This window comes from Dicentrarchus labrax, unplaced genomic scaffold (assembly GCF_905237075.1).
Source record: "Dicentrarchus labrax unplaced genomic scaffold, dlabrax2021, whole genome shotgun sequence".
NCBI classification, from domain to species: domain Eukaryota; kingdom Metazoa; phylum Chordata; class Actinopteri; family Moronidae; genus Dicentrarchus; species Dicentrarchus labrax.
Window position 1 is genome coordinate 4,751,833 of NW_026136712.1, and position 19,418 is coordinate 4,771,250.

A 19,418-nucleotide genomic window follows, 5' to 3' on the forward strand; every position below is an offset into this window, starting at 1 on the left:
TATATATATATATATATATATATATATATATATATATATATATATATATACATATTATATAATATATATAATATATATATATATAATATATATATATATAATATATATATATATATATATATATATATATATATAATATATATATAATAATATATATATAATTTCACTCAGCACTAGTAAATATTTTTATATTAATACTATATATTAGTAGATGTTACTGTATAGGGTGAGAAGTGACAAACTGCTCTTTTTACAGCAAACATTGTGACTCATTAGGAAAAGCATACAGTAGGTGTTACTGGACCAAACATGGCTCCGTCAGGTGTCACATGTCACTGTGACAGGACCCTGAAACTGAAGCAGCTAAATGGAATTCAGCCATCATTCATTTAATTATTTACACCTGCGCTTTTCCTACAGTGACATGTCAAAATGTCTTTAGTTAAGAAGGCCTATAGACCTTTTTCACAGCAGCCGTTTTTGACATGAAATAGGTTAAATACGGGTGTTACCAATGATACTAATTAAGGTTCTGTTCCACTCAGGTCGAACAGATTCAGGATGCTGCTGTCGTGCATGTTGGCTCACTGTAATGGCTCTGCTACACTAAATGGAACAGAACCTTAATGACTATTATGGCTAACACCTGTGTTTACCCTACTATTCTGTCAAAATGGCTGCTGTTAAAAAGGTCTATTATCACCTAAGTCTGCTGTCCCCTCAGCTCTACAGAGCAATTTAGTGTCTTTTAGCTCATTGTTTTGGTGTGGCAGCCCACAACCCAACTGTTCTGGTTCAGTCTCACGGCTTATATCAACCTCGTTTCCAGAAGCAGCAAAAAGCACCAAACGGCAAAGTTAGCAGCTAGCTATTGAACATATTGGTGCATTAGGCAGCTAATGCTAAAGAGCTAGGTATTTCCTTCACTAATTGAAAATACTATTATATATAATATTCATATTACTATTTGATCATGTCTTATTTAATATAATTTAAATAAGCCATTTCAAAGTTTTCAAAAATAAAGATGAACTAAGATCTTGTTTTTCACTTTTGCTCTGATAGAAAATGAACTACAAATTCTATAACGCTCTGAAGCAAACATGCCATTACAAGTTCATTATATTCTGTAGCTTACACACTTGTACCATTAATCAGCTCCACATCCTGCTATGTCCTATTGTATCACAGCGGACACCTGGGGGAAAAAACAACAAAAAAAAGGCCCAAAACCAAAGATCACTCCAACAAGAATTCTCATTTTATTGACTAAATCTCAGCTTACAGGAAGACAGTTGTATTGCAAAGACAGAACCGGATACGAGTTCTAGTGCTGTGATCATCTACTCACTAAAACTCCACCAAAATAATGATGCTTTGAAATATGTCACAGTAAAGACACTGGAACTCCATTACAACACATTACGTTATGGATGAGGTGAGGAGGCAGCAGCGACCGATTCAGGCGTGGTGAGGAAGAAAAGGGAAAGGTGACGTATCCCTTAATGACTCATCCTTCCTCCCAGGTCGGGTGTCCTCAGCTGCAGCGGATACTGGACCTGATTGTATCAGGAGCAACTCATGTTTCATCCTAACACTCAACTATACTAAAATATCCATTCTAACATTCTGGTGTCCTCCACTAGGATGAAATTATACTGAAAGTCAACTTGTTTCTTTAGTTTCAATTTCTTGCTGTCCGTCTAACCACCGTCTGAAACTGATGTATCAGCATATCAACAAGTGGAATTATCTCACGCAGTGGTGGAGCCAAACAGTTTGCATACGAGTGCTTGACTATTCACTGTCAGTTGTTTTCTGCGTGGCACGGTGCCATGTCAATTCTTTTTAATTCATTCACTGCTAAATGAGCCAGATGCTTAGAGTACATCATTAGAGATCATATTTAACAGGCTGTTAAACAATTAAGTGGAAGTTAGAGGATGTTTGCTTATGACCACAATTTGACCATTTTGTCTAAAATGGGCCAGAATAATGATGAATCTCCTCATACGGAGAAGTATAAAAAGTACTAATGTCAGAACACACTTTACTACACCACGTTGATGCAGTGCAGGTGCAAACAGCTGTCCGCACTTTAACTGAGAGACAATACTGCAAAGTTAAAGTTACCTGTGGAGTTTTTGACCACTAGTAGCGCTATAAGCAGTGTTTCTACGAATGGGTTTGCACATACACACACACAAGTAGTAGTGGAAGTAGTGGAACAACTCTTACTGTCCTCGGTTTTTATGCTATTTTGCTGACAGTTGGTGGCAGTAAGACCCCAAGAAATGTAGCAGTGCATCAACACAACATTGTTTGCATTAAAACTCAACGGGGCACCTTTAACGTCCTGTTGCCAGTGCTGCTTGCAGCTGGCTACCAAAAGTTGACTTGACCAGAAAAGTGATGCTGTCTGGACTATTCAATTCAATTCAATTCAATTTTATTTGTATAGCGCCAATTCATAACAGAAGTTATCTCAGGACACTTTTCAAATAGAGCAGGTCTAGACCGAACTCCTTATAACATATAACATATATTATAACTAATGGGGTGTCTAGAATTTAGTCTCTATTTTGGCCACTAGGGCTGTCACTTTCTACTCAAAACTGCACTCCTTGTACTCCAAAATACATGGAGGATACATGTGGAGGGAACTAGCGAGCTGTGCTCAACGGATAATCATGATTGGACACAACAGTTGGAAAACTTGTAGATAAAGGTAAAGCTGTTTATTGTCTTCTCAAAATGCCTGCGTTAGCATTAGTACAACCAATCCAAAGTCAAACGTTAGCTTAGCTCACTAAAGCGGGGGGCACGGCAAATAAACAGAATGTTAATTCTGCAGCGTATTTTTTTATTATTATTATTATTATTATTGTTATTATTATGGGTAGCATTCCATATAGTCTGAACTAATTACATGCTAGTTCTCATTAATTTATTTACTAGGCACCGTACTGGGCACCCCTTGGCTCCACCACTGCCAGATGTACAACATTTGTCACTTGACTTCGGACTGAATACTTTTTTAAGAGGGAGGTTTGATACACTGTAGAAAAACAGGGAAAGGCTAAGGAGGAGGAGAAGAAGAGTGGTTTCAGGGAGAATACTGCAGAGAAAGAATGACACGATGAGGTAATGTACAGGCCCATGTAATCTCCTCTTCATACGGTCATGTGAAAGGCCTCACCAGTTGAATCTGATGTGCCGGAGCTTACACAGTAAACGCTGCAGAGCCAGCGCTGCTTGCAGCTGGCTCACGGAGAGCGAGCGGCTACAGAAAACAGCACAGCTACAGTGTCTGTATCAGGACCGTCCTTTGTTCTGAGTCAGAAGGCTGCCGATGAGGTCAGAGATTGTCACAAGATGTAGTAATTTGCATACTGGCTCACTGATCCGGGAGCAGTTTTGATGAACATGATCCAAACGGTTTATGTAAGGGCTGAACTGAGTTTAGCTGGTCCTCAGTCAGGCATATCCAAGCTGAGGCTAGTGACTCTCACAAGATAAAGAAACATGTTGTTTGCAGCTATACTACATCTACAGAGTACTACAGCTTGTGACAGGAGGAACACGGAGCGGGTTTTCACAACAGAGCTTTAGCACATACAAGTTCATGCAGATTTATGTCTGGAAAGCAACACACGAAACGCCCATTCCTGTGTATGATCCAATGCTTTTTTTCCTTCAAATTATTTAGGTAATATTCAGATTGAGTCAAAGAAAGAAATTACTTTTTTTTTTTGTTAATTTTAACTTGGTAGAAAAAAAATATCGACGCCACACTACTTCACTAAAAGTGGCAATTTAGAAGCAAAAGTCTCTTCTAAAATTACATCATGTAATTCCCTACCTGTGGTTTAAATTCAAGCCTCTCACTCTATGCCCTCATGCTTTGCTTTTTTTCTGCTCCTGAAGGTGGTAAAAAGTACACAACATTAATAGCAATACAAATACAACACACTGAGTAGAAACTAATTATTGTTCTGATTTTTTTAGCCCTAGAATGTCTCAGGAGATCATGACGGCAATATTCACTCTGGGACATAATGCAAGAAATTGTGCTACGGCAAAAATTCCACATCACAACATTTTACGTTTCTTTTTGTCCTTTTTTCTGTAAAGCCAGTTCAAATTTTTCGTAAAAGGTAAGTTTGAGTTTGTCATGCAGTTTATAAAAGGTGACTCTGTAACATCTTCTGTGATTTTTTTCCTTCAGATTGAATTGAAAATGCTATGTGATCCTTTTTCTTTTTTCTTTCCAGTTAATACATTTTGCTAAAAGTTTCGAAGAAAACATACGCAATACAAACAGAATGTTTCGGAAAAAGGTTTCAAAGAAAACAGAAGCTATACAAACTGAATTTCGAGAGTGAGTAGAAAATAGTCTTTCAGTAGTGAAGTAGATATGTTTGACATGAAGAACAGAGACATCATAAGCCTTCTCTCAGTCAAGTCTGACGTCATGGACGGTAAAATATTCCGTCTGAAAACCTCATACTTAAAATACAACTATTCATACTAATATGTACAGCAGCCAACCAAATATGTTGCACAGAGAAGTGGATTTGGCACAGCTATGCCAGAACATCAAATTACAACAAATTGAAGTGGAACGGAAATCAGAGAAAGCTGCTTTACAAAAAAACAATAGAAAAAATAGAGTGTGTAGTCTTTTTAGATTCAAATAAATACAATTCTCAAAGCAAAATAAATCCACTTCTTTTGGATTCATACACACACACAGTGATACACACGACAAACATACTCTCACTTTCACATTTTTGTTACACATGAAACATTTAAAACCACCGCTCGCTCGTCTTTATCTTACAAGGTATTTCCTTGGACTGTTTTAGTCTTCTTCAAAAACACAAATCCTTTGTCCCTTGGCTTCATTCAAAAATGACACTCGGTCACGTCCTGAAGAGATCACACAGCATTCTTTTGTGTCTCTATTTGCTCTTTTTTTGCTGGAAGTATTGCTTTAAGAAATACATTTTGGTCTTCTTTTCGGATGGTTTCAGTGACAGAATCTCTAATGGAAGCAATTTTTCATTTTCCTCTGGGCTTCACAAAACTGGATTTGCACGCGTCATTGAAATCAAAGTGTAAATGGGGCTTTTCTTGGAGTCTTTTGACTCCACTTTGACCAAAAACCCTACTTCATGAGGAATGTATGCATTCGACAAAGACTTTCTCTTCTGCGTGTGTGCTCTTCCTTTCCCAAGATGTCTAAGACAGGATACGTGTTAGTACTCATTGTCTGTTTCTTTTTCCATGCATGCACGTCTACGTGGTTGGATGAGAGGTATAAAAGTGTGTACCGGTGAGTCTGTGACAACATTAACGTTCTGACGCACTCAGACGCAGATTTCAATGGGCGTAGCCACCAGCATGCGGCCGCCGGGCGAACTGTTTTCTCGCGGCATCCGATCGTAACTGTTGGTGGACGACACAGAGCTGTTGGTGGAGACGGACACGAAATGGTGGCCACCGCCTGGTTCCATCATCCCGCCCTTTGCCCCACCACCGCTTCCCCTGTCCACCACCACCGGAGACATGGGAGAGAGGGGTGACAGCGGGGAGAGAGGAGATAAAGTCTGCTGCTTCATCCTCTCCACAAGGAGCTCTTCGTCTTCTTCCCCGGACGAGGATGATGAGATAGTGCCGTTCACCTCTCCCCGCACCCCTCCTCCACCTCCCCCTCCTGCTCCTCCTCCACCGCCGCCGCCAACCCTCTCCCCACCACCTCCGGCATTGCTGTTGCCATTGTTGTTGTTGTTCTCCGCGTCCAGCATCCAGGAGTGGCTGAAGTACCCGAAGACCTCTTTGACGGAGCAGCGGCGGTCCTGTTCCACAGAGAGCAGTCGGCGGAACATGCGGAGGGCCTGCTCGGTGAAGCGCCTCCACTGGGAAGGCACCGTGTTCGTCCTCCTCCTCTGCCAGCGGATGAACTCCTGGTAGAAGGAGTCGGAGGGCAACGCCTTCTCCCAGGGGAAGTTGCCAGTCAGCATGCAGAAGAGCAGCACGCCGAAGGCCCAGACGTCAGTGCTGTAGTCCACGCAGAAACCCTCATGGCGGGACACGTCGCAGAGCTCCGGGGCCGTGTAGGGGATGGTGCCACTCACCTGGAAGGGAAACTCAACAGGTCACCAACATGGTCGAAAAGAGAATTGGAGGTCATCGACAGAAATGGTACTCACTCTTTTCACTGGTGAGCCAGCTCTGCGGGTCATGCCGAAGTCAGACAGCTTGACCTTGCGGCACTCTCGGTCAAAAATTAGGATGTTTTCAGGCTTGATGTCCCTGTGGACCAGCTTCTTGCAGTGCAGGTAGTCCAGAGCGATGGCTACTTGGTGCACACAACGCTTTGCCACTGCCTCAGGAAGACCGACCTGAAGGAATGAACAGAGGGAAATCAAAGTATTACACGCAATGAATACAGTATATACACCAGTACACACAAAGAAATAGCGATGTTGCGATCACAACAGTTAATGCAAATTGAACCCATCTGCAATTTTGTCCAATCACTGTGAGTTTCCAACAATTTTGTCCAATCATAGTAGTTTCCTGTGCAAAATGGTGAGCCATTCATCACCAAACTCACTCCCTTGTTTCTAGTTGTGATAATGCAGACATGTGCAACAGAAACGTCTCACATTTACCCTCCAAAACGATTTTATTTGTTGTTGCCTTTAATTGCAAAAACTGCCCAAAAACATTGCAACAAGCATAGCAATTTATTGGAAAATCTGCTGTTAAATCAAGTATTTTAGACTGCAATGATCCCCTAAACATAAATGTGTTGTATCTAATGCTATAGGAGGCAAGTCTGCAAATGTTCAGAATCTTTATGTCACTCCTGGAGCGCCAACCCAATGTCAGCTGGTTCCACAGAATTCTTCAAACTGATCTAACAATTGAACTGTATTTTAGCCTCTTAAGAACTTGTCGAGATGGATGTTTTTGCAAAAGCCCTTTACCCAAAAGCATCGATGCAAAGAAGCAACAACCAGAATAACAGACAGGATGGAGCACCTGTGGAGGAATGATATCAAAGAGGTCTCCTGCCAGAGCGTACTCCTGCGCGAACACGTAGTACTCGTCTGTCTCGAAGGCGATGCCGAACATGTTGATGATGAAAGGGCAGGGAGACAGGTAGAGGGAGATGCTGTACTCCCGCAAGAACGACTTCAGCTTGGTTGTCTTCTTCTTCAGGAACTTCAGGGCCATTTTTGTACCTTTTGGGACAGAATGGAAGAAAATTTGGTTTTCTTTTGTTTATTTGGAGCAGCAGTTTAGTACTGTTCGTTAGTATGTTTGTGCGTGTTTGTCTCCCCTTGTCTCCCCTTACCTCTGATCTTGTGGATGACCAGGTCCACCTTGCCGTAGGTACCCTTGCCCAACTCCCTGATCACCTCGTAGTACTTGTTGACCTCCAGCCTCTCCAGGTTCTGGGCTGCAATCAGCTGCAGCTCGTCCAGGATGTCCATGTTGGCTCGAGACACCAGCGGAGAGGAACTCATGCTGGGGACCGCTTCAGGGGACCGACCAGTGAGGAAAAAAACTGGGGAACGGATGCTCAGGCAGGACAAGAGCAGCTAACACCTGGTGTCACTGTAGAGAAACAAGAGAGGACACACATTTGTAAATTTGTGTATGATAATATTTTTTATTCTTCTCCTTATTTTTATTATTGTAATAACAAATGATGGAATTTCACCTGTAGGGGGTGCTATAGTAAAAATATACTCTTAAACCAAGTCAAGGTTTTCTTAAAATTTTGCACAAGTCATCATGGTACAACACCAAATATACTGATCATAACCGGTTGTCAGCACAGATTAGAAAAGGTATTTTCTGACAATGTCACATTCTGGTGCAATCTACCACCAGAGAATGCACATTCTAGTTTATTATTGTTGTTGCTGTTTTAGAATGACATCAGATTAGATTATTCAAGAACAGATTTATATAACTTAATGCCATTTATATGCAATAGAAATTACTATAAAAATGATAAATAATCATTATTATTAGCAGTTGCTGCATTATTCATCACAGAAGTTACAAACTGCAAAATATATAAAATATGTGAAATGCTAATAAACACAAGCACAAACATTCAGACAGTCACATCACATTTAAAATAAATTGTATGTGCTAGATTAACACTGAGGTATATGTGGTTATGTAATTATTAATTAATAATTAATATGATAATAAAAACATGATGAATAATGAACAAGATATGAGATTATAGGTGTGTTTGACAAGATGACAACGCTGTGTTTGTCCTTGTTGGTTACATTCATCATCGCTGTGTCCAGAGTGTGGAGGTACGGGCACATGGGAGACACATACAGGATGCACAACTTACACATGTACCATCATGGGATGTAGATAGGAGAGTGTGTTCGTGGTGTTTCAAGGTCAGCGACGGACAACAAGCCGTCGACGTTGCGGCTCACAGTCTGCTCTGATCTGCAGTGTGATAGTCACTGAAAATGCTAATTATCTGCAGTGAAGGCTTAAGTAATTCTAAATGCTGCTCGCCAAGGGGGATGCCAGAGCTGAGTCACACAAACACACACACACACACACACACACACACACACACACACACACACACACACACACACACAGCCAATAACAGTCCTTTCGAGCAAATCCATTCCCTGCTGCAGTGTGATTATTCTTAGTGATTGCTTTCTTTTTTTCTTCCTGAGCAGCGAGACCTGCCAAGTCCTGACCCTCTATAGATCCAGGCACATGCGAAACTTGCGCACACACACACACACACACACACACACACACACACACACACACACACAGACTCATTACATAACCTGAAGTGCTGGAAAGAAGCCTCTCTGCATCTCTGAAGAAACACTTGTGAATTTGCCTTCCTGTCGTGTCACTCAGGGAAAGCAGCAAAACTTAGACTGCCGTATTTATCCTCAACACACATCCCCATCACTAATAACATTAATCTGATTCATCCTTCACAGGGTTAAATCTCTTAGTCTCGGGATGCAGAAAATAATATTCTGATGTGGACCAAGCAGCTGCAAGCAGTCATAACCTGCTTCATCACATCACAGTCACTAGCTATGAGACACAGCACACACACACACACACACACACACAAACTACAGAATGCTGAAGTACCTTGGCATCCCCTCCACAGGCCCCTGTGTTCCTCTGTGGGGGTGCAATCTTTTTTGTGTGAAGCGGACAGGAAGAGCAGTTGACACCAGTAGCAGGTGAGGAGGGATGAGTCAGTTTGGGTGATGGATGGCAGCGCAGAGAGGACGTACTGCAGCTCGCTCTCTGCCTTCAATAAAAGCTCCGGGACACATGCGATAAACACACACGCACACACACAGAGGAGGCAGGGGGCGGGAGGGGGGGGGCAGCAGGGGGTTGTAAACAGAGAAGGCCATTTGTTTCTGCCCGGGGTCAGCAGTGCTTACTGTAGCACTGCAGGATACATGCAGCACTGTGTGTGTGTGTGTGTGTGTGTGTGTGTGTGTGTGGAGGTGGTTTTTAACTGGTACACAGTTAAAACAATAATCCTGAATATCTTGTTTGACTTCATGCATCACTTAAAGGTGCGGCATTTTTAAACATCAGCTTGTTGTCAAGGGAACAGTGATGCCTCAGTTCAGTCAGTCCGTAGCATCTGTCTCACTCTGCACTCTCCCTGCTGCTGTTATTTGTCTTTTGGACCAAAGAACACGGGCCAACAATCTGCAATTTTACTCTTTCTGAGGAAATATCAGCTTTAGGAACTGTAATGTTGCATACATTTGCTCTTATGTGCTGTATTTTACAAGATTGTATTATTTATCAGCTTGTGCAACATTGAAACTCATGTTTGCATGTTTCTAGATTAATATTTAGTGCTCATATACTTTTTACACCTTTATTTATTGATTTGTTTTAAAGCTTCCAGGGCAGTCATGTCAGAAGAATTTCACTGCCTAGTTGAACCTGATGCTACTCTGCACAGACAACGAATAAAAAGCTTTTAAAATCCATCCACCAGCTGCCGTGACCAAAAACTCCTGTGCTCACCTCTACAGTTAGTATGTTCAGGTGCACACGCAACATCGTACTGCATGTGTGGATTGTCATGGTAAAAGCCGTAGCTGCATGTGTAGCCGCTGCACCATAGCTCACGTACACCACCTAAAAATGAGTATGAGAGAGACCACATGGACACTGTAAGAACTGTGATTGATCAGCCTGAACTGCTGCATCTTTCTAGTGCTGGTGGGGATCATTAAAGCTGCAGTAGGTAACTTTTATAAAAAATAACTCATATTTGCTAAAACTTTCACTATATTCTGACAGTAGTACATGGGACAGATAATCTGTGAAAAAAGAGGGTTGCTCTGGCTCCTCCTAGTGCTCCTATGGTATTGACAAGAATCCACCGGGCCTGGACAAAAACAACCAATCAGAGTCGAGAACGATAGTTGATTGTTGCGCCTCCTTCCCAGGTGTCCCAAAATGTTAACGCTCTGGTGACCTAAAGTCTTGGTATTTGACGACCCGTAATAAAGTGAATGTAAGATGATTACTTTGGCTGTGTTTAAACATCAATAGTGTATTATTCAATAGCTACAAGCTAGATAAACCAAAAATGGTCTGCCTACATTTACCAGCAAACCCACAAGCTTATTATCTGGGTAATCAGAGTAAGACATATTAAAGAGTGGATGCGAGACAGCTCACACACTGGAGATGCCGAGATATGGAATTAAATTGTGGAGATGTACCAATCTGGTTCTTTTCTGTATTTAATACACTGAGAATCATAACTGTAGATGTGTCGTTCCACTCAGGGTTTGGAGGGTCTTTTTTTTTTTTAAATAAGTGGGAACTGATCCAAGCTCTAACAAAAGCTGATGAAACCATTAGAATGTGGGCTTCCAGAGCTTTATGTAAATGTGTACAACTGTTTGGAGATAAACCCAGTTCTCCTCTATTCTGTCCTTTGTTTTTAATAAATGTACCCAGGATTCCCTGGAGAGCAGTGTTGATACTGAGTGAATTAAAGTAAACTGAATTGAAAGTCTGATGATCTTAACTATGTTAAGCTGATAATCAATGTAAGCATATCCAGATCAACACACCTACACTCTGCTCAGCCATTTCATTTACAGACCAACAGCCTGATTTCATTTGGTGTTATAAATGTACACACGTGCCAGAGAGATGCAGCCTTCTGTATTCAGCTGCAGTAACACCACAAGAAACAGGACATTCTGTTTCATCGGTGTGAAAAACAACACTAGAATAACATTTGGACCAGATGCAAAAAAAAAAGACAGTAACATATTTTATGATTAATCCAATCAGATTCAACTTTGAAAATTCTGACCTGTACAGTATTTCATCTGGTTGGTTACAGTAATCAGTGGTTGTCTCTAAATATGATGTTACACATTGCACCCACAGTTCTGATAAGTAGATTTGGTGGTTTAACAAAATTATTTTACAGCATTGTTATATGAACACCGTCAGTAGTTTATACTCTGCAGGGTTTGTCTGTTGCTCTTTGTAAAGTTACCTCAAGCGAGAGAGAGAGAGCACCTTTGGTCGAGCTACCTAGAGAATGAATAAGGAATATTTTCGGATTGTTCCACAGCGGTTACGTATGAAAGCACAAGAAACACAGCCACTCCTCTGCACAACCCTGCGGGAGGTGCCATATTTCTGGACCCACAGCTCCTTATGCACCCATGACACAGACAGAGAGCAGAGAACAGTCAGACAGAGAGAGAGAGAGAGTGTGTGTGTGTGTGTGTCTAGAACAGACACTCCCAGCCGACGTCACACACCCTCTCTCCATATCTTTTTGTTCTCAGCTCTGTGCTTGCAGCTCAGATGAACATATGTGTTTGTGTGTGTTTTTACCACAAAGGGAGCTGCATCTGTATTTATATAGAAACTGCATTAGACTCATAGCTGAATGAGTCATCAGGTCAGGACAAATGTCGGCTCTCATGTAGAGAGAGGATGTCTGCTGTCCCACTCTGTGTGTGTGTGTGTGTGTGTGTGTGTGTGTGTGTGTGTGTGTGTGTGTGCTGCGTCACATAGGCTGAGTGTTAACAATAGATGTAACTCAATGCACAACTAGCTGCATTTCACATCCTTGGCAGAAACAACTGCAGAGACAATGATTGGACAGCACATTTGCAGGGCTAAATTCTGATTGGTTAAAAAAAACAGGATGTACACACTGTCCTGAAACAATGCATTTACCCTGCAGCTCATCCACCTTAAAGGTACAACATGTGTCAGTTTTTAAACATCAAGTCATTTGAGATCTCCTTGTGTAGTATCTAAGCTGGAGATGACAGCTATCTCACACCACTGTCACTGTTCGTATTGTTACTGTTTAGAGTAAGACCACTCATACAAATACATACAAAACAAAAAAATCAACTCTGAAATATTGGGCTGTGTATTATTATATTATTATTGTGGCAAGAATCTGGCTATGTAATATATATCACGATACAGGCTCAGTATATTGTGATACTATGAGCACTGTCACAGTATAAAGAACACACCACCATTGGCTTAAAATCTGAGTTAAAACAAGTTTGCAATCAAACAGTAGGAACTGCACTGGTATTTATTTGTCCCCGTAACATCCAACATCATAGGAAAACTTCTGAAAGATGGAGTTGAAGAGTCAAATGGCTATCTACTGCTGTCTAGTGGTCGAGTGTTAAAACACAACCCAACAAGAAAAACAGTGCCCTCTACCTGTTTGGTGCCTTAAAGCTACACCCATTAATATTTTCATATTAACAACTGGTCAATTGACTATGTGTATTATGAAAGGTACGAACCCACATAATTATCAGTGGACTCTGTATTATGCAGATCTACAGAGCTTTTTAGTGTCTTTTAGCTTACTGTTTTGGTTTTCCAGCCCGTAAATTCAACTCTCATTAATCACATTTCAGCTGTTTTCTTAAAAAAAAAGATCTGATTATCCCTCTGTACGCTACATGACCAGCACCAAACAGCAGACAGACAAACTTAGCACCTAGGTTAAGTTGAACAGCTAACAGCTAAAGAACCAGACATTTCCCTCAGGGGTTGGTGGAGACCAAAAACAGAGCTAATATAAGAGTGAATATTGGACTTACATTTATCAGGTGGCCATAAACACAACTCTAAATGAATGCTCATCTTGCTCTATTGTGTAATAGCCAGGCAGTCATGATATCAGATTTTCCCTATGCAATAATTGTGTCGAAAATAATCTACGATAATGATATTATCACAATATCCATAGAAAATTTGAATAACAATAACAATGATAATCCTATATGTATAACCATAATTGTACAAAAGCAGCCAATTATTCTATTATATATCATATTCACCATTGTACTTTCAGCTCGGTTTGGAATATTCTGCCCCCGGGTGGCCAAAAAATGTAATCATGCAGCTTTGAAGCAACGCAACAGATTAGCCCCGATATCAAAATGTACAGAGCAGTGTAGAGGTTGCTTTTTAGTCTTTTTAGTGAAAACCCTTATTTGTAATAATTAGTGCTGAAGCGATAAGTCAATTATTTGATTGACAGAAAATGAATCAACAAGAATTTTGAATCCAAAATGCACATGATGGCTTTTAAAGGTGAGGATTTACTGCTTTAGTCTGTTTTATATGATTGTAAATGGAATATTTTTGGTTTTCAAACACAAGCAATTTGAAGGTGCTAACTAAATTATGATGGGCACTAGTTGGACATTTTATAGACTAAACAAACAACTGATTAATCTGAAAATCAATCCAGACATTAATTCATGCTGACAACAACTGTTAGTAATTATACTGTCTAAAAATGTTTGTAGCAATGATTACCTTGAGACTTCAAACCAACCATTTCATGACAATCCTACTTTCTTCCTCAGGACGGCACCTGAACTCTCCCACAGGCTTTCAAATGCAACTCGCTGGAAACACAAAATACACCATGTTCCTTATGCAGCTCTCCTCCTCCTCCTCCTCCTCCTCCTCCTCCTCCTCCTCCTCGCTGACACTCTGTGCCACCAGGTTCAACACTCTGTGGAAAACAGAGCGGCGACCAGGGGCCGCAGCTGACTAGATCCCAGACTGCTTATGCAACCAGCGGGCAGAAGCTGACCGGCCGAGCACATTCAGCGAGCCAAGGCGATGATCACAGCTACGTCCACCCCCGCTGATGCAGCCATACTGCCCCTCCAACAATGAGAGCAACGCCATCTTCATCCTTCTTCCATTCCAGCGACCTTTCAGTTTACCTGACGCACCAGCCGCAAACACACAACCCTGTTTCCCTTTGTGGGGCACGTCAGCAACACAAATATTAAACAATTATATTTTATGGCCACATAGGATTTTGTCTTCTGTTTACAAAAAGCTGGCACAGTCAGAAGTGACTGACAGCTGCACACACACACAGTCAAAGTGTGTGTATGTGTGGCCAGGCATTGACAGGGAGTGGTGTACGGGAGAGAAAATAATGAGAGAGGAAAGAGAGGCAGAGCAGCGCACAATGACAAGGACCGTTGAGTAGCAAAGTGCCAGCATGTGTGTGTGTGTGTGTGTGTGTGTGTGTGTTGTGTGTGTGGAAAGATAAAGAGTGCGGCGGCCAATATCCCTGCACCACCAGCCAACAGCAGACATAATAGCAATTCAAATCCCCGGTGCAGCAGATTTTTGACCACATTTACGGCTTAGTCTAGAGGTCAGAAATACAATTATTCAGACCTCCTCCTTCTGTAACTGACCTCTGACCTTGTTGTAATTAGAAATCCTGCTGCCTAAAACCACACTCAACCCTTCTCATTAACAAGAAGAAAGTCAGCAAAGCCCACTTTCTGGCTTTAAAGGGGCACTGCGCCGATTTTATACACAAAAACAGTTATAACAGTTATAATGTCTCCTGTGGCTCTGGAGGAGCTTTGTCAAGTCTGAGAAAATAACCCCCTAATATGTCATAATGATGTCACCAGGGGCTTGGAGAGTGGGGCTGGGTATTGGCAAGAATCTGGCGATACGGTACGCATCACAATACAGGGGTTACGATTCAATACATTCTGATATATTGTGATTTATTTCATTCAAACTGTCACAGTACACACACCACCGTATGTATACAGTCGAGCCCTCAGTTAAGTTTAAAACACTGCTATCTAACGTTGGGGGTTTAAACACAAAAATCTATAGTGTTTTTGAGAATTGATACAATATCACGAAACAAAATGTCGCAATACTCAAGAGTGAAGGTCAAGGAGGCATGGAGTCTCAAAGATTGTATCGAGCTGCAATATTTGAAACATAGGATCGAGTGTTTTTTGAGCTTGAGACTGTTGTGGGGAGGCAACCAAGTCGGAAAACAACAGTCACATTAGCCTCCTAGTTGTAATACAATACAGTTGTCAACAAGCCAATGGCAAAATGGTTGCAAAGCCTCCACTGCTGGCACTTACATGAATAAATAAAACATCCAATTTTAACACTGATAGAATCAATTTAGACTATTTAAGAGGAGCTGTGTGTTTGCGGTTTCATTAGTAAATTAACCAGTCCATTCAAATATGTGACTTGCAGTGTGGTCAACAATCTTCAGTCCTCCACTTTATGGAAGCGTGGCACTAAATCACTGCAGCCCTTTTAAGATATCACATTATTTACAGTAGAACGAAACAGTATGTATCTTATCTTATAAAATGTGTGGGTGAATGGAGGGAGCTAGTGTTACAGCTTAGCTATATTTAGATTTATATTTGTGTCTCCGCGTCAACTTTATACATGTTCACCAGACAATAAACTATTGTATCCATGCCACCAGCAGCAGAAAGTCCGATAAATCCCTACAGGTGGCCAAGATATAGTTCCAGCACAACTCTCCCTGTAGAGCTACAGATTGACATTTTCACATTTCAGTTGGTGGATTAAATAAATAAGATCCACTGTGTTAGTTAGTGCTTCAGCGCTGTTTGTACGTGATTTCTTTCTCTTTGGACACAACCAGGCTAGCTGTTTCCCCCTGCCCCCTGTCTTTATGCTAAGCTAAGCTAAGCTAACCTACGCTAAGTTAGGCTAACTGAGACGTATGAAGAGTTTGTTATGTACTGCATAAAAGTGGTGATTATTTATATGTGATTGTGCATACATTCGGTGTGAGGGTTGTTACGATATGTATCACGATACAGGGGTTACAACTCGATATCGCGATACTGTAAGCACGGTCATATACAGGTGCAATTTTTTTCAAGTCCAACTTTCAGAAAACTGTCTGCATAAAGAACACACCAACATTTGCATACAATGTAACAGAGAAATCAATACAATATCACAAAACCAAATACGGCCAACCTCAAGTATATCAATATTTTCTTTCCTATTTGCCATTCCATATCACTCGGGCAGTGGGTTTGAACCAATGAGACGTCGTTTCTCTGTATACGAGCAACATCAGGACGCCTCCCATTTTCCCACCACCGCTGCATTTTGATACGATGAGGACAAACCCAGCCCAAGTTACCCCCGCTGCCAGAGAGACGCCCCGTTGGCGAGGACTGAGCTCCAGAGCGCCTATGTGACCTACATTGTGATCTGTGACTCATCATGCTGGACTGTATCTTGCGTGAGTGTGATGTGTCTGCTTTTACATGTCATCAAGGAGCTTAAACTCACTTTGATCAGCTGTGTCTCGGGTTTAACACACACACACACACACACACACACACACACACACACACACACACACAACCAGACAGCCTCCTACAGTGGCTCAGAATACATAAAGCAATGAAAGATTAGGTATTAATTACAAGTTAGTTGATGCCTACATCACTGCTGCAGAATACTAATTTCATTGGCTGTAAGTGTTCTGGATGTCAACAGTGCAGCATAATGGGTTGTTGCAACACTGAATTCTTCTAAGGAAGGCAGAAAAATAACTGGACACTGGCCCAGCAAGCCCTGAAACCAGCATGTGGACGCAGGCAGTCAGGATGTAAACATTCTGGTCTCTCATTATCCTCCAGACACCATCGGCTCCAGCACTCTGTGGGGATACGTCACGTTGGATCCCACCTGCAGTGTGTCCTAAGACTGCACCGACTCTGAGGAAAAAGCACCGTCACTTATTGTAACAGAGCCCAGAGCTGAGTGACAGGCAATCACACACACACACACACACACACACACACACACACACACACACACAGGAGCTGCTGCAGATACCTGGCTGCCCCCAGTACACAGGATGCAAGGTGGGGGGGTGGGTGGGCTGATGGAGGGGTGCCAGAGGTTGTGTTGTGATCAATAATACAAATTCCACTTTACTGGGATTTTGTAAACACTCTAAAATGCCAACGAGCTGCATTCTGTGTTGTTTGCTGGAGATAAATGGGACAACAACACAACACACCATGAAGGACCAATCACAGCATTGTTTTCAGTGTATGCTGCTGCACAAAAAAAGGCCTAATCGATCGGGCACTGACTACAATGAAACACAGTGCAATACATCCCAGTTATTATAGTAACTGCTGTTCAGTGAGTCAGATGCGGGTTGTACCGGGTGCAGGTGAGGGATGATGAACCCGGGTTTATTCCGCCACTCACCCTTCAATTGGTTCCCATATGGGGGCTGTAGAGTCCGCCCTGTCAGCCCAAGCTGCTGATAAACACACGGGATGATCTGAGCGCATACTAAGGCCAGGTGAGCCGGGAGAATCGCCTGCTCTCGGTGCGCCGTGAGAAGCCTCCGTGCAGCGGTGAGACGGTAGATGTGGCGCGGAGCATCCTGCAGCCTCGTTCGGGCTCTGCGTCCTATTGTCTCCGCATCGCTCTGTCCTCTAGGATGGGAGGAGAGGAGAGGAGAGGAGAGGAGCGGGGAGGCAGCGGAGGAGAGAGGAGCGCCAGAGAAAGGCCCTCCCCCTGCTCTCCGCTCTGACCAATCACAGCGCTGCTCCGCCGGGAGCCGCCGCTGCTCGCTGTCTCCGTACAGACTATGATGCCTTCAGGGGCAGTCGGACTTATCACAACGGGTGCAAGGGTGCGCTAAACTGGTGCAGGTCTTTCTTTCCTGCCATTGTCAGCCACAACTGCGTAACGCTCAGTGACTGTGACTAGATTTGACTTAAAAGGAGAAAGTGTAAACAATGACTGAAGTTTACCAGAGAATTTAAAAGCACAACTTAACATTATTTTTTAAATTATAATTTTTTTCATTATGCTCAAAACAACAAAATGATATTATTAATTAAGCTAAGAACTAAAGTATGGCAACTGACACTCATTGTACCCATTTGAGCCCCATGGAAAAGTGGAATTTTTATATAGAATCCTCTTTGTGGCATTTATTTTAAAACAATAAACAAACCTTTTAGATTTTAGGACTCGAGGTAAACTTTGTCCCACTTTCATTCTCTCTGTAAATAATTGAGGTGTTAATTCGGGCGTTGTTATGCAGATGATACAGTTTTGTACAGTTATAGATTAGAGGTCTGCAGTGTGGTGCCCACAGAGCACTTTCTGTGATGTCAATCTTATCTGATCTAGTCTTAATTTTTCTTAATTTTTTTTAGAAACTGCAAGTTGCACTTAAATGTTTAGATAATCACTAAAGTTTTTTATTGATTAAAAAAAGAATAATGTTAATAATCTAAATCAGGAGCAGAAGACAGCCCTTGAAATACACAAACGCTCTTTTTTTTCGATCCAAAAATCACCTCTTAACTTATTTATGACATAAGAACCCTTTAGTTGGGGTTTACAAGCTGTACATGAATGCCTCGTAAACGCAATACAGAGGGGGCATCTGTGCAGTGCAAGAAAAGTCCCACTTCTAATATAAATGTGTTGTTTGTGGGAAAAAAAACAAATATCACCTGGTAGTCATCTCTGTTCTGTCTCATGACTGCGGCTCAATATGAGTCTCTGTATCTCTGCTCTGTAGCAGCACTGCAGCAGGTTAACAGATTCTATCTTATTCCAACATGTTCTCTCTGTTGGGACATTTTATTTTTACCATCCCTATGAACTACTGCACTGCGTTTTAAATGAATAGTAGACCTTTTTCAGCTCTTGCAGCATTATATATATGTACATCTTTACGCTAAATAACCTCGGTTCTGATCAGAAACATGCTTCAATCGGTTCATTTAGTACATTTAGTCTCTCAGTGACACATTATCCATGACTGATTCTTTGTAGAAAACAGCCCTCTGGTTACCAAGAGGTTGCATCACAGGATGAAAATAGGGAGGTGCTGTCCCCAGAGGCTGTTTTCTGATCTCTTCAACATTCATCACATGGGTAATAATAAGTGTCCTGTTTTGGGAGGATTACAGCAAGTACACAGACTGGGG

General features: G+C 41.8%; 1 protein-coding gene across 1 annotated transcript; it reads right to left on the reverse strand.

The window, feature by feature from the left end:
- Nucleotides 1-1,239: 1,239 nt before the first annotated feature.
- On the reverse strand, nt 1,240-17,963 carry bsk146 (brain specific kinase 146). Its single transcript, XM_051418189.1, has 5 exons — nt 17,671-17,963; nt 7,370-7,632; nt 7,054-7,256; nt 6,216-6,407; nt 1,240-6,140 (listed from the first exon to the last, which is right to left on the reverse strand). The coding sequence occupies exons 2-5, from the start codon at nt 7,539-7,541 to the stop codon at nt 5,373-5,375; spliced, it is 1,335 nt and encodes a 444-aa protein (XP_051274149.1). The 5' UTR covers nt 7,542-7,632; nt 17,671-17,963; the 3' UTR covers nt 1,240-5,372.
- Nucleotides 17,964-19,418: the final 1,455 nt, after the last annotated feature.